Source organism: Staurois parvus, unplaced genomic scaffold (assembly GCF_062004578.1).
Source record: "Staurois parvus isolate SC_StPar_1 unplaced genomic scaffold, SC_StPar_1.0 ptg000327l, whole genome shotgun sequence".
In the NCBI taxonomy this organism is placed as follows: Eukaryota; Metazoa; Chordata; class Amphibia; order Anura; family Ranidae; genus Staurois; species Staurois parvus.
The window spans coordinates 2540915-2555370 of record NW_028318123.1 but is presented as its reverse complement, the minus strand read 5'-3'; the positions used below and the strand labels follow the sequence as shown (position 1 = coordinate 2555370).

At 40.0% G+C, this 14456-nt stretch overlaps 1 protein-coding gene across 1 annotated transcript in view; it reads right to left on the bottom strand.

The window, feature by feature from the left end:
• The window catches only part of PRKX (protein kinase cAMP-dependent X-linked catalytic subunit), a 194997-nt gene that overhangs the window by 15571 nt on the left and 164970 nt on the right, over positions 1-14456 (bottom strand). The window contains exon 5 of the mRNA XM_089683881.1: positions 2547-2642. Coding sequence (XP_089540007.1) covers positions 2547-2642 — 96 coding nt within the window. The remainder of the gene's footprint in view (positions 1-2546; positions 2643-14456) is intronic.

The window sequence follows — 14456 nt, the reverse complement described above, 5'->3', positions numbered from 1 at the left end:
TTGGAAATCAGGAATCTTAATGTAGGTGTGCACTGTGCAAATGATAAATACTGACCTATAACTGTCAAAAACACATAACAAATCGAGTGCATAAATCATCTGGGCTTTAAAATAGGCTACAAATTATGACAACCGATTATAAACGTTCAGTTGGTATTGTTACCAGATCCATTATTGACCTTTCCAGAACTGAAAGCATTTAAAAGTCTCATTCTTTCATAAATCCCTCAAAATAAGGGGATTATTTATCATTTAAGTATAGGAGGTGAAGCTATGAAAAACATTTATGCCCCTGTGGCGAACTGTGAATACAAAACCACTGGTTTACAGTAAAGATACAGTCAATCAAATAGAGTCATTTATTTCAGACTACATACAGCTTCTTCAAGCTTGTAAGTCATAACCAGTGCACAGATACAATAACTTTTATAGAGCAGGGTTAACTTGTCAAGGGTCACGGTGGTAGTGGACCATCTATGTCACCAGATGAGTGAAGCACCTCAAGGTTGATAGCACAAAATATAACACACTCCCTATATTCACCAGCACACCCCACAAGGGTTAATGAGCTTTGTGGTGTTTAACTCCCAGGTTGTGGCCTTCAGATACATCAGGATTGGCAACATCTGACAGCAATGAGATGTGGTACAGAATAAAAGGCAAGATCAAAGTCAAAAAAGCAAGAGGTCAAGATGGATTGTTTGAAAACACCTAAAAACAGACAGTGTAGGGTTTGGTACAAGTTTCTAGAGAAGACAAAATCCTTTGGGCAGGGAAAGATGAACAGGAATCAAGCATTGGGACCCAATACCACACTGATTCATGAGAGAGTCAGCTACAGCAGCACAGGTGAGTTCAGAAGACCACAAATTGTGACATCACGTTATTTCTTTCTTTCTTATCATTGACCTTGAGAAACTGCTGCTCATATTGTCCAGGTGACTTCAACGGACATTCACATGGTGTACAACCTGTAGTTGCCTGGTTTTCCTATATTTTGATATACTCAATACATTGAAGAGTACCATATGAGCTCTTACTAAGCTATTAGAGGAAGAATTTAGTCCAAAGGTTAGTTATGAGTGAAATAAATTGTACTCTCTCTTAAAGATGTGTAAGGAAGGTTACTGTATTTCAGATGTATGGTTTATACATAAATTTAGCAAAATCAATTACTATCAGACACTGGGGATTATCAAATTGTGAATGGTGTATATGTGTCACCTAGGATTCTCACCGACAAATAGCGAGGGGTTCCAGGATGTGTGCAAGTTATGGAGAAAAATGTTTTGTTTTCCCAGATTTAATAGATTTTGTAGAACTTTGGGTTGGAAAAGTCTGCATTCCAAGGTCAATGTCTCATCTGGTAACCAGACCACGTTTTGTCTTAGCAGTGCACAGGCATTTATATGTGGGCTGACTGATGCACAGTGCTCTCTCTTGCTGCGGGAGCCTGCTGTTGTGTGAAAAAGCTGACTGCTGACAGAACACGAAAAAGATACATCCACTGCTTGTTTGTTTTAGAGAGTCCATAAGGAAGTACCCTGTTCGTAAAAATTGACATATGCTTAGCTAGTGGCCCAGACAAGCAAATATATGGTTTGTTTTTTTGCTATGGAATACATGGAGTACAAAGCACTCCTGCTTTAAAAACTGTATTTGCTGCCTAGCTGAAAAAAATACAGGACAAACTTGCTTGGACTTTTCCTAGGTGTCTCTGTATCCTGCATAGTTTACTGCTGCCAATACCTTTTTAGACTGCCCTGCTTACAATATATATGATGGCAATCCGTCCCTACTCTAGCAGAGATTACAATTTCAAAAGACAAGCACACACCTTGGTCAAAAATGTAAGCTTCATTGATAACAGGTCTACCCATAAAAATGAAGCAACTTGTCTATCTCCATACATTGTAAAACTGTGAAGTTGTGAATGATATCACCCTTGGGCAGCCAGAGCACAAGATACTGGCTGTTATTTGTTACACAGCCGATTCAAGCAGTGGAGAGGTGGATCACCCTGTGGCTTTCCTTTATCTCTCAGGTACTCCAGTCACAAGATCTCTGCTATACTCCGCTTATCACTAGCAGTCATTTCAATGGTTCTTATTCTCTCTGTGGAATAGGCAGCATTTTATTAAGATGGGGGAGTAAATCTGCATTGTATCTAGTGGGTATTGTGAGGATTCACCTGCCTAGCATTTTTCCAATATCTTTCCCCACCTAGTGTAGAACTTCTCTTTTTTTTTACAGGTACCCTATTTAAACTATCAGTCTTTCCTGACCCTGAGAACTAGAGGTCTAATAGAGTTCAAAGATTGTCTAGTTATTTCAAGAAGCAAAAGGGCAGCTTTTCAACCCAATAACCTTCCACCTACAGTACACAATACTCCAAAGCAATTTTGTGTTCACTTCACATCATGGAGAATCCAACTGAAGAAATGAGACATTACTTGCTGCATCAAGAGCAGTAAATGATAGATCGAATAAACGTACCCTTTGTTGAATGTTAAAATGAATCATGTATACGTGAGGATGGAACTTACTTCACATAAAGATCTAGATGTCTTGGAAAGTCTATCTTGCCAGCCAAAATTTTCTGATATATGCCAAACGGATTGTCATCAAAAAATGGAGGAAACCTATAAAAACAGAGATTTGAAACACAATCACTAAAAGTCTTTTAAGAATAAATATTTGGTTTACATTTTGACAATATTGCCATATACATGTCTAGTAAAACCTTGGTCAGGTAAAAAAATTACTAAAGAAGTCTGGAAAGCATTTTGAGTGCCTCTTTAATGAATACCATAGGATGACACACTGGTGTGTATATCTTTCCAGAGTGTGCCTCATGGAGTGTTGGTGTATTTCATCATTTGATAGATTGAGTTTACCTGGACATCATCTACTTTTCATGACCATTATTTTGTGTGGGAGCTCACTACAGATATTTTAAGCACAGACTTAAAGGAGCCAGCCTCAACGGTGCATGTAAAAATATGTATTGACGTCAGGTACAATGAGTGTAGATCAATGAACTTCCTGCATTTTGTCCATTCATTCATTACAAAATGTAAAAACATCTGTTTTGTGGATTATATTTCTTTTAATCTTCTCCATATACTGTACGCAGACTTGTAGCTACATCTTTACCTTCCTTATCCTTGAGCAGTCATACATAACTTATACAGTATCTATGACAGGAGGGCTGCTATCATTAGTTATCCATTAGCAGGTTATTATGACCCACAAACCTGGATTCTGTTAGCATAATTAAATGTAATGTGCACTAAGTGATGTGACCCCATTAAAGATATGACCGGGACCATCCTTTGTAATCTTCAGTATGTCAGAGATGTAGATGTGCCAACATGCCCTAGATAATGCCATTTTTACTATTCGCTTTCAACAAGAGATGCAGAATAGGGTAATAAAATCTACAGTAGAATCTTAAAAAGGGAGGTGTATTTATCATAACACACTAGTGAAAAAGCACAAAGGACACTTCAAAATCTCAGGGGAAAATTCAGCAGCAGATCCTAAAGGAGGTGAGGGTCCAGGGACTGCAGGGAGGGATGGTGACCATACTCTGTTTTTTTCCAGTTTTAGTTTACACAATTAAAACGGATCACCAGGCAAATTTCTGAATATAAGGTAGAATTACACTATGTTACTTATTTAGTTTTCCAAAAGATTCACAATTTTGTTAGGCCAGTCTTGCAAATTCTGCATATTGCACAGCCATGGAGATTGGAGATCATGCTATCCCTGGGAAGATCATGTTATTACTTTCTGGATCACCTCCCCAACGATGCTAAATCATTTTCCAGTGAGCAAGCTGATTGAGAGGTGGCAAATGAAGCTTCATTCTGTAACGGGAAATGTGTGTGTCATTTGCTTAGCAGTGCAGTGTGGGAGAAGTGTGTAAAAGGTGAGACAATTTAATTCCCAGAATAGACTGGTAGCAACCCTATCAAACACCTCTGCATTCCTCAAAAGATCAGAGGAAATTTGAACACAACGTTCCTCATCTTCTGTCAAGATTCAAGGCTCTATCTTTACGGAAATCTTTCTCACTCCCAAATCCTCTGTTAGAATCTGTCATCTAACATGTTAGAAAAAGGTAACTTATCCTTTAATCCTCTGCTCCAGATTCCTGTCACTCATTTTCTGCCAAGAGAGCAATGCACATGTGTTATTTCTACTACTACTCCATAAAGACTGAATCAACTGGTCTGCGACCCAGGCGAGTCCAAGTTGTACATGTCAGAACATGCTTGACTTCAAATGGCTGGTGACCTACCACCATAGTACTACACCGCAGGTATTCCAGGAATTAAATTATCATACCTCGTACTTCACAAGACTGGAAAAACAAAAATAGTAAACATACAGTATATTTATACATGTATTTTAGCTGCATTTTTAGTTGCTTGCCTGGAGGTCTGCTTTAAAGCTGAAGTTTAGGTATGGCAATTTTTGCATCGCTATATTGGTCCAGCTTGGACTAGTGTATGTACTGTGCGTGCTATAAAAGGATGAAGACTATGGCACTGTCTGGTGGCTCATGGATATGTGTAGGGAAAAAGCTAGGACAACACCGAGGCAAATGCCGCTAGGAAGTCAATATATAAATGGAAAAGATAGGGCTGCTCCTCATAATCCAAGGTCCTGAGTTACCTAGTGCACATATAAACAGGAGAGGGAGCACCCATCTAAATGTAGACTGTTAAAGTCACCATGGTGATTCCTCAAGTCTCCCAAAGCCGTCCAATTGTGGGAGAAGGCTTGTGCCTCCATGCTGAAACTTGGCAGCTCCTGCGTCAACCTCCAGCTGCTTCTCTGATAAGTCCGGCCGCATGCCTGCCAATCTCTGCAAGGTTTCATCAGCTGTCTGGGGATCCTCCACAACGAATCACATGCTCATTCCACACTAGATGTAGTGAGTACATTACTTTTTTTCTTTCCAACTTTTACCTTACAGTCTACATTTAGATGAGTGTGCCCTTTCTTTGTTCACTTTCATATGTGTATTAGGTAACTTAGGACCGGTTTACAAGGAGCAGAACTATCTTTTGTCCCGTTTGGCTTTTTTTGGCAACAGCACAACAGTATTTTCCATAATCATTTCCCCCCACACCCCTACCTCCATTTTTTTCCCCATAATAGTAGTAACAGGCAGCTCTAACTGGTAATCTGCATTCATTGAAAAACAGCAAAGTGTTCAATGAATGGCGCCCATGCCAAACAAGGGACCTCCTGTCTTCAATAAGCACCAGGGCAGCTGCTCAGCACAGGACCTGGAAATTAGCGGCAATTGATGTAGTAGTAGTGCCTGCAACAGTCATTTTCAACTTCCACGGGGATCCCACAAGTATGTCACATACTTGCAGCACTGTGAAAAAGTATTTGCCCCCTTCATGCTTTTTTTGCATATTTTTCACACTTAAATAATTCAGATCATGAAACTACATTTTAATATTACACAAAGATAACCCGAGTAAATACAAAATGCAGTTTTTAAAACTATGATTTCATTTATTAAAGTAGAAAAAAAGCTGTCCAGACCACATTTTTGGAAAGCTAAGGTAAATTTCACTTGCCACACCCATGCCTGATTACTGTCAGACCTGTAAAAACAAATCTGACAAAGTAATTGAAAAGTATCAGTCTGGAAAGGGTTCTAAAGCCATATCTAAGGCTCTGGGACTCCAGCAAGCCATGAGAGCCATAATCTCCAAAAGGAGAAAACTTGGTGTGGCTAGCCTACCAAAATTACTCAGCAGAACGACGACTCATTCAGGTTGACATAAAAGAACCCAGAACAACATCTAAGGAACTGCAGGCCTCACTTGCCTCAGTTAAGGTTAGTGTTCATGATTCAACAATAAGGAAGAGACTGGGCAAAACTGGCATCCATGGGAGAGTTCTAAGGTGAAAGCCAAAAGAACACAAAGGCTCATCTCACTTTTGCCAAAAAATATCTTATCCCAAAGACTTTTGGGCAAATATTCTGTTGCCTGATGAGACAAAAGTTTAACTTTTTGGAAGGTTTGTATCCCGTTACATCTGGTGTTAAACTAACACAGCATTTCATAAAAAGAACATCATAACAAAAGTCAAACATAGTGGTGGTAGTTTGATAGTCTGGGACTGCTTTGCAGCTTCAGGACCTGGACAACTTGTCTTAATTGATGAAACCATGAATTCTGCACTCTACCAGAAAATAATGAAAAGGAGATTGTCCGGCCATCATGCGTAACTTCAAGCTCAAGCGCATTGGGGTTATGCAGCAGGGAGTTTAGGGAGTAATTACTTTTTCACATCGAGCCAGGCAGGTTTGGACAGCTTTTTTCCCTTAATAAATGAAATCAGCATTTAAAAACTGAATTTTGAATTTACTTGGGTTATCTTTGTGTAATATTAAAATTTGCTTGATGATCTGAATCATTTAAGTCTGACAAATATGCAACAAAATAAAAAAATCACGGAGGAGGCAAATATGTTTTCACAGCACTGTATCTATCTATATACCCACTCACTAAATATATATGTCCATATACAGTCCCAATGTGTGGTAAGACAACAATTTCAGTGCTGTAACAGTGAACTTATTAAACTCCAGTGCTTATAATCTAGAACCTTTAGTGCAAAGAAGAGGTCACCTAGATTTCCAAATCTCCACCGAGGAAAAGTATCCGATATCCAGTTTATTAAAAGTTTAAAATTATGCACTCACACGATATATAAGAAGAGTGTGTATATCAAATAGCACACTTTAAGAACAACTCCAGTAATCCATCCACAGTAGCTTGCGTGAGGACGCCACACGTCCCATCATCATCTCTGATGAGTCAGATACTTGCCTACTAGCAGAGAACCAATATTTGACTGGGATGCCAGTCTGTTTTCAGAAAATTTGTTTGACCACTCAATCTTTGGGGGTCAGTTCAGTTTGGTAAGCAGTTTGTGTTGTTTGTCCTGTCTTTGGTGGAGATATTAAAATTATGGTGATCTCTTCTTTACACTAAACATTCTTGATTATTAGCACTGGAGTTTAATGTATCCACTGTTACAGCACTGACGTTATTGTCTTACTACACATTAGGACTGTATATGGACTGGTATACATATATGTTTTCTGATACTTATCACCAATAGTGTGATTGTCATGGTCACTATTTTGTGCACTTTATTTGGATGTTTTTTTATTTATACATGAAGTTTCACTCTGATTGCAAAAAATGTTCAGCACTGCACATCTAAACTATATTGCCAGAAGAGTTGGGACATCCTTCCCAGTCATTGGATTCAGATGTTCCAATCTCCTCCACGGCCACAGGTGTAAAAAAAACAAGCACCTAGATATGCAGACTGCTTCTACAAACATTTGCGTGGGTTGCTCTCAGGACCTCAGTGAATTCAAGAGTGATACCGTGATAGGTTGCCACCTGTGCATATGTGAAATTTCCTTACTACTAAATATTCCTTGGTCAACTGTTACTGATATTATAACAACGTGGAAGCAACTGGGAACAACAGCAACTCAGCCATGAAGTGGCAGGCCATGTAAAATGACAGAGCGGGGTCAGCACATGCTGAAGAGCACAGTGCACAGAAGTCACCAACTGTCTGCAGATTCAATAGCTAAAGACCTCCAAACTTCGTGTGGCCTTCAGGTTAGCTCAACAGTGTGCAGAGAGCTTCATGGAATGGGTGTCCATAGCTGAGCAGCTGCATCACCAAGTCTGCCGAGAAGCTGCATCCAAGCTTTACATTACCATGTACCACGCAAAGCACTGGACTCTAAAGCAGAGGATACGTGTTCTTTGGAGTGATGAATCAAGCTTTTCTACCTGGCAATCTGATAGACGTGTCTGGATTTGGCACTTGCCAGGAGAACAGTACTTTCCTGGCTGCAGTGTGCCAAGTGTAAAGTTTGGTGGAGGGTGGATTATGGTATGGGGTTGTTTTTCAGGGGTTGGGCTTGGCCCCTTAGTTCCAGTGAAGGGAACTCTTAAGGCATCAGCATACCAACATTTTGAACAAGTTCATGCTCCCAGTTGCATGGGAACAATTTGGGGATGGCCCCTTCCTGTTCCAACATGATTGAGCACCAGTGTACAAAGCAAGGTCCATGAAGACATGGATGAGCGAGTTTGGGGTGGAGGAACTTTACTAGCCTGCACAGAGTCCTGACCTTAACCCGATAGAATACCTTTGGGATGAATTAGAGTGGAGACTGTGAGCCAAGCCTTCTCGTTCGACATCAGTGCCTGACCTCACAAATGTGCTTCTGGAGGAATGGTCAAACATTCCCATAGACACACTCCTAAACCTTGTGGACAGTCTTCCCAGAAGAGTTTAAACTGCTATAGCTGCAAAGGGTGGGCCAACTCAATATTGAACCCTATGGACTAAAACTGGGATGCCATTAAAGTTCATGTGAGCGTAAAGGCAGCCGTCCCAATACTTTTGGCAATATAGTGTATGTTTATTATCTACTGAAATTTGTGATCAGCAAACTGTGCTAGCAGCTTTTTTATTATTTAATCAAATTGCCTGAGCACAAGGGATATTTGGTTTCTCTTTTACCATATGGTTTTGGAACTAACTCCGCTCTTCTGGGAAGGGCTGAATTTTGAAGAGAGTTTGGTGTGTCTGTGCGAGTTTAATTAAGGGTATTTTGACTGAATGGGAACAATTTGATATATTATGTATATTCACAAAGGAAAAAAGCAAAAATGTGTGTGTATATATATATATATATACATATATGACCTTCTGGTTTGCGAGTGTGCCTGAACACTCCTGTGCCTCCAACTTTATAGCTGTACTATATATCTGTAGTGTGAGATCTAAGGCCATTCTCAGGGGACTTGGAGTGAGATTTGGTGATATTGTAAACAAGCTGATTCTGGTTCTCCTTGTTGGAGGCTCAAATATGAGGAAGCAAAACCTGCCTTTGTCCCTACACTGAGATACTGCACAGAATGAGGCATGGTAAATCAGTGGAAAAGATCAGTTCAAGGGGAGCCCACAGGCAGTACTGGTGGCTAGTCCTTTTCCCTCTTCATGCCCTTTTTCTTAGGTGAAGCTCCCACAGTGCAGTTACTCTTTAATCACAAACAGGTGTAAGAATACAAAATGTTTTTCTATAGAGCTTCGTTAAAGTGATACTAAGGTCTTAACTTTTTTTTTCTAAAAATAACAAACATGTCTATACTTACCTGCTGTGTGCAGTGATTTTGCACAGAGCAGCCCAGATCCTCCTCTACCCCGCAGGCTCAAGGCATGCGTTTTGTCAGCTCTAGCAACCTATCAAAATGAATGGGATTTTTTAACATAACACGGTCAACATGTGTGCAATAATACACCAGTGCAGACAGGTGTGAAGCCAGCCTTGCAGATACACATGACTGCAGTAATGGGGCCAGCGGGGAGGCCACAAGTACAGAAGCAACTGTACTTTCACAGGATCTCATCTGATTTCATATCTTACAAGCAGGACACTCCTGTCTCCCTTTACTTTTTAAAATTCTGTGCAAACTCTTGCGTTTCATTATGACATGTAGTTTGGGGGGGGGGGGGATCAAAACTGTGTGTTTGTGCCATGTTTTTGCCAACCACCAACTGACCACCCTAAAGCTGCAAAAGGCAACAGATGGGGGTGTTTAAATGCTGTGGGCTCAATGCTTTGCTCTCGTGGAAAAGTTTACGTGACATGTGGCGATCGGAGGGCGGCAAACCCACTAAATGCTAAAACGTAAAGTGAAAGGCCAAGCAAGTAAAGCAAACACCCCACAACCCCATGCAATGAACACAGTTGCAGTATGTTTGTCGGCAAAAATGGGGTAATGAGGGGACACTGCATTGATTCTTCACTGCCTGTCAGTAGCCTCTGAAGCACAATCTGAACATGAATTGGGTTTCAGGGGAAAGGTCCAAGTCTACCCTTGGTGCTATGTATTATAATAAATACAGACTGTATATTTACACACATTATAATAATATGCTTATTGCAGGAAAGAAAAAGAACATGGCTACACTATATAGGTAAGTAAACAACAAATCAAAATATATTAAAAATGTTGTGTCTAGAATTCAATTTTAAACCAAACGTTCAGAAGTGATTACATTTTGCAAGTACTTTGTTTTGGAAGAAAAGGACACAGTGCTGCAATATCTTGCCTGATGGCTAATTCTTGCCATCTAGTGTCCAAAATGAGAACTGCAGCCAACTGCCTCAGAAGATGCTACAGATTTGGAACAACTTTTACATATCTACCAATAGGTAATGCTGTAATAGAAATGCTATGGAACACGTATAGGTCTCTGTTTAATAGATTTTACAGTTCCATAAAATGAAATTGCATATACTGAAAGATGTAAACAGCCAGATAGATAGATAGATAGATAGATAGATATGCATGTGGGTGCATTAATAAAGTAGCAATTAAGAACGTTATGAATTACTTAAATCATTAAAGTGTTACTAAACCCAGGACCCTGAACTCACTCTATCTGGTCTCCAACAGTACACAGAAATGCAATTATTTTAGTAAATATAAACTGCCAAATACCTTTTCTCATCAGCAGCTAGAGCAGTCTTGTGACTTCTGTCCAGCAGAACACTGGTTAAATCTTGTAGGAGGAGTTTTCTCTAGGAGGATGAGGAACCCCTGACCTCTGTCTGCACAGTGCTGACTGGCCCTGTGCTGATCACATTCACTCTTCCAGGGGAAAAAAATAAAAACGTCTCTAGCAATACACACCAAACTGAGCATGTGCAGAGTGACTCCACACAATATGTTATCAGGAGATGAGGGAGACACTGGAAGAAGAGGAGGATCACAGAAGTGAGGATCAAACAGCCTTTTTACTACATATACAGACTGTTTACTGTTGTGGGTTTAGTAACACTTTAAATGTATTTGTTTTGATATCAGCAATGGAGCCGACAGGGAACACACACACGAACACACACGGAGAGAGAAGAGTGAATAGAATGTTGATTAATTATGGTTCTGCCATATATTAATTGAGCAACCAGCAGTGAGGGTTTGCACTCTTTACCAAGCTATGCTTTAACTCACCTTTACATTTTTTTTGTAGACACAAAATTTTAATCAGGGAAAGGAGGATTATTTATATTTTGTTAGATGGGCAAAAAAAGGTGAAACAGCTACAGGATGTTATGGAAGGAAATAGGTTATGCATGTTTTATGTCATAGATTACCTTAAAAATCTACTCCCAAAAAGCCTGTGTCTTTGTACATTCCCACCACAGATGAGTGACAGTTCCCAACACATCACATCCTCTCCAAAATAGTGGAGACACAGCCACCCCAAGCCATTAAAGCAAAAATGGGGCAGCAAGCCATTAGATAAATGGAGATCCGCACAAATACAACATTTCGCACAAGCACTGCCAAAACCACTATGGGGGAAAGACAATGTGAGGTTAACAGAGAAATTATTTAGCTCTCCTTCTTGTAGTAAGCATAGTATTTCAAAACTATGTAAGGTGCTAGTGAAAGAGTCAGAACCTAAGTGGCTACCTTACTTTGAGAAATGGGAGCAGGAACTGGGAGGGGAATTAGATCAGAAGCAGAGGATAAAAGTTTTAAAATTAGCATGTTTGTTATCAATTGGAGCAAAGACAACAAAAATGTCATTTAAACTTTTTGCTAGGTGGTACGTGACCCTGCTGATGGCGCAGAGGCTCAGGGTGGATGTGTCTCCACTATGTTATATTGGATATGATGTGTCGAGAACCTTCACTCATCTGTGGTGGGAATGTACAAAGATACAGGCTTTTTGGGAGGAGGTGGTTAAGGTAATCTACGACATAACAGGAAATATACAGGTTGGGCTTTGGAAATGTTTGTGTCATAGTACAGAGAAAATGATAGCACAATACCAGATGTCCCTGGTTGCGCACTTATTAAATGCTGCTAAAAGCCTGATCCCCAAGTCTTGGTGATCACAAAGAAATCCAGAGCATAAGAGACTGGGTTCTGTGAATTAACCAGACACGGATTATGGAGGAGATGATGTAAATAGGAGAGGACATATTAGAGAAATAGCATGCCATCAGGAGGAAATGGTTGGGGTTTAAGAAATCAAAGAGGTATTCTATGTGGATATGCTGGATACAGTCAAGTCCATAAATATTGGGACATCGACACAATTCTAAAATTTTTGGATCTATATACCACCACAATGGATTTGAAATGAAACGAACAAGATGTGCTTTAACTGCAGACTGTCAGCTTTAATTTGAGGGTATTTACATCCAAATCAGGTGAACGGTGTAGGAATTACAACAGTTTGCATATGTGCCTCCCACTTATAAGGGACCAAACGTAATGGGACAATTGGCTTCTCAGCTGTTCCATGGCCAGATTTGTGTTATTCCCTGATTATCCCAATTACAATGAGCAGATAAAAGTTCCAGAGTTCATTTCAAGTGTGCTATTTGCATTTGGAATCTGTTGCTGTCAGCTCCCAAGATGAGATCCAAAGAGCTGTCACTATCAGTGAAGCAAGCCATCATTAGGCTGAAAAATCAAAACAAACCCATCAGGGAGATAGCAAAAACATTAGGCGTGGCTAAAACAACTGTTTGGAACATTCTTAAAAAGAAGGAACGCACCGGTGAGCTCAGCAACACCAAAAGACCCGGAAGACCACGGAAAACAACTGTGGTGGATGACCGAAGAATTCTTTCCCTGGTGAAGAAAACACCCTTCACAACAGTTGGCCAGATCAAGAACACTCTCCAGGAGGTAGGTGTATGTGTGTCAAAGTCAACAATCAAGAGAAGACTTCACCAGAGTGAATACAGAGGGTTCACCACAAGATGTAAACCATTGGTGAGCCTCAAAAACATGAAGACCAGATTAGAGTTTGCCAAACGACATCTAAAAAAGCCTTCACAGTTCTGGAACAACATCCTATGGACAGATGAGACCAAGATCAACTTGTACCAGAGTGATGGGAAGAGAAGAGTATGGAGAAGGAAAGGAACTGCTCATGATCCTAAGCATACCACCTCATCAGTGAAGCATGGTGGTGGTAGTGTCATGGCGTGGGCATGTATGGCTGCCAATGGAACTGGTTCTCTTGTATTTATTGATGATGTGACTGCTGACAAAAGCAACAGGATGAATTCTGAAGTGTTTCGGGCAATATTATCTGCTCATATTCAGCCAAATGCTTCACAACTCATTGGACGCCGCTTCACAGTGCAGATGGACAATGACCCAAAGCATACTGCAAAAGCAACCAAAGAGTTTTTTAAGGGAAAGAAGTGGAATGTTATGCAATGGCCAAGTCAATCACCTGACCTGAATCTGATTGAGCATGCTTTTCACTTGCTGAAGACAAAACTGAAGGGAAAATGCCCCAAAAACAAGAAGGAACTGAAGACAGTTGCAGTAGAGGCCTGGCAGAGCATCACCAGGGACGAAACCCAGCGTCTGGTGATGTCTATGCGTTCCAGACTTCAGGCTGTAATTGACTGCAAAGGATTTGCAACCAAGTATTAAAAAGTGAAAGTTTGATTTATGATTATCATTCTGTCCCATTACTTTTGGTTCCTTAACAAGTGGGAGGCACATATGCTAACTGTTGCAATTCCTACACCGTTCACCTGATTTGGATGTAAATACCCTAAAATTAAAGCTGACAGTCTGCAGTTAAAGCACATCTTGTTCGTTTCATTTCAAATCCATTGTGGTGGTGTATAGAGCCAAAAATGTTAGAATTGTGCCGATGTCCCAATATTTATGGACCTGACTGTATATGAATTTAGAGGGGGAGGGAGAAATAATATTTTATTTGGTGAAGATGGAGGTTCTGATATTTGTGACGTTTGAGAAACACATGTTCTGAGTTGAGGCAGGAGGTTAAGGGAAGAGACTGTTCTTAAATTTTTGATGGGGGGGGGGGCAGGAGGGGAGGATTTATACGGTGTTTAAGCTTTAAAGATTGTAGAACATGATTGATGATTAAAAGTTTGCATTATGGTATTTGTTTTCTAAAATAAAGGGAAAAAAAGAGAATTAAAAGAAAAAAAAAAAGAATAGAACTGCAGCCAACTGCCATAGAAGATGCTACAGGCTGGTAAACATTTTCCAGATTTGGAACAACTTTTACATATCTACTAACAGGTAATGCAGTAATAAAAATACTATGAAACAAGTATATTAGATTTTACAGCTACATAAAATTAAATTGCATATACAGAAAGATGTAAACAGCCTACTTTATTTAAAGTGAGAGGTAGAGAGACAGACGTGTGTATATTAATAAAGCAGCAATTAGGGAAGTTTCAGACACAGATAGTAAGGGAGAGCAGAGTGAGCAGAATGTTAATTACAGTTCTGCCATATATTAATTGCCCAACCAGCAGTGAGGGGTTGCGTTCTTTACCAAGCTATGATATT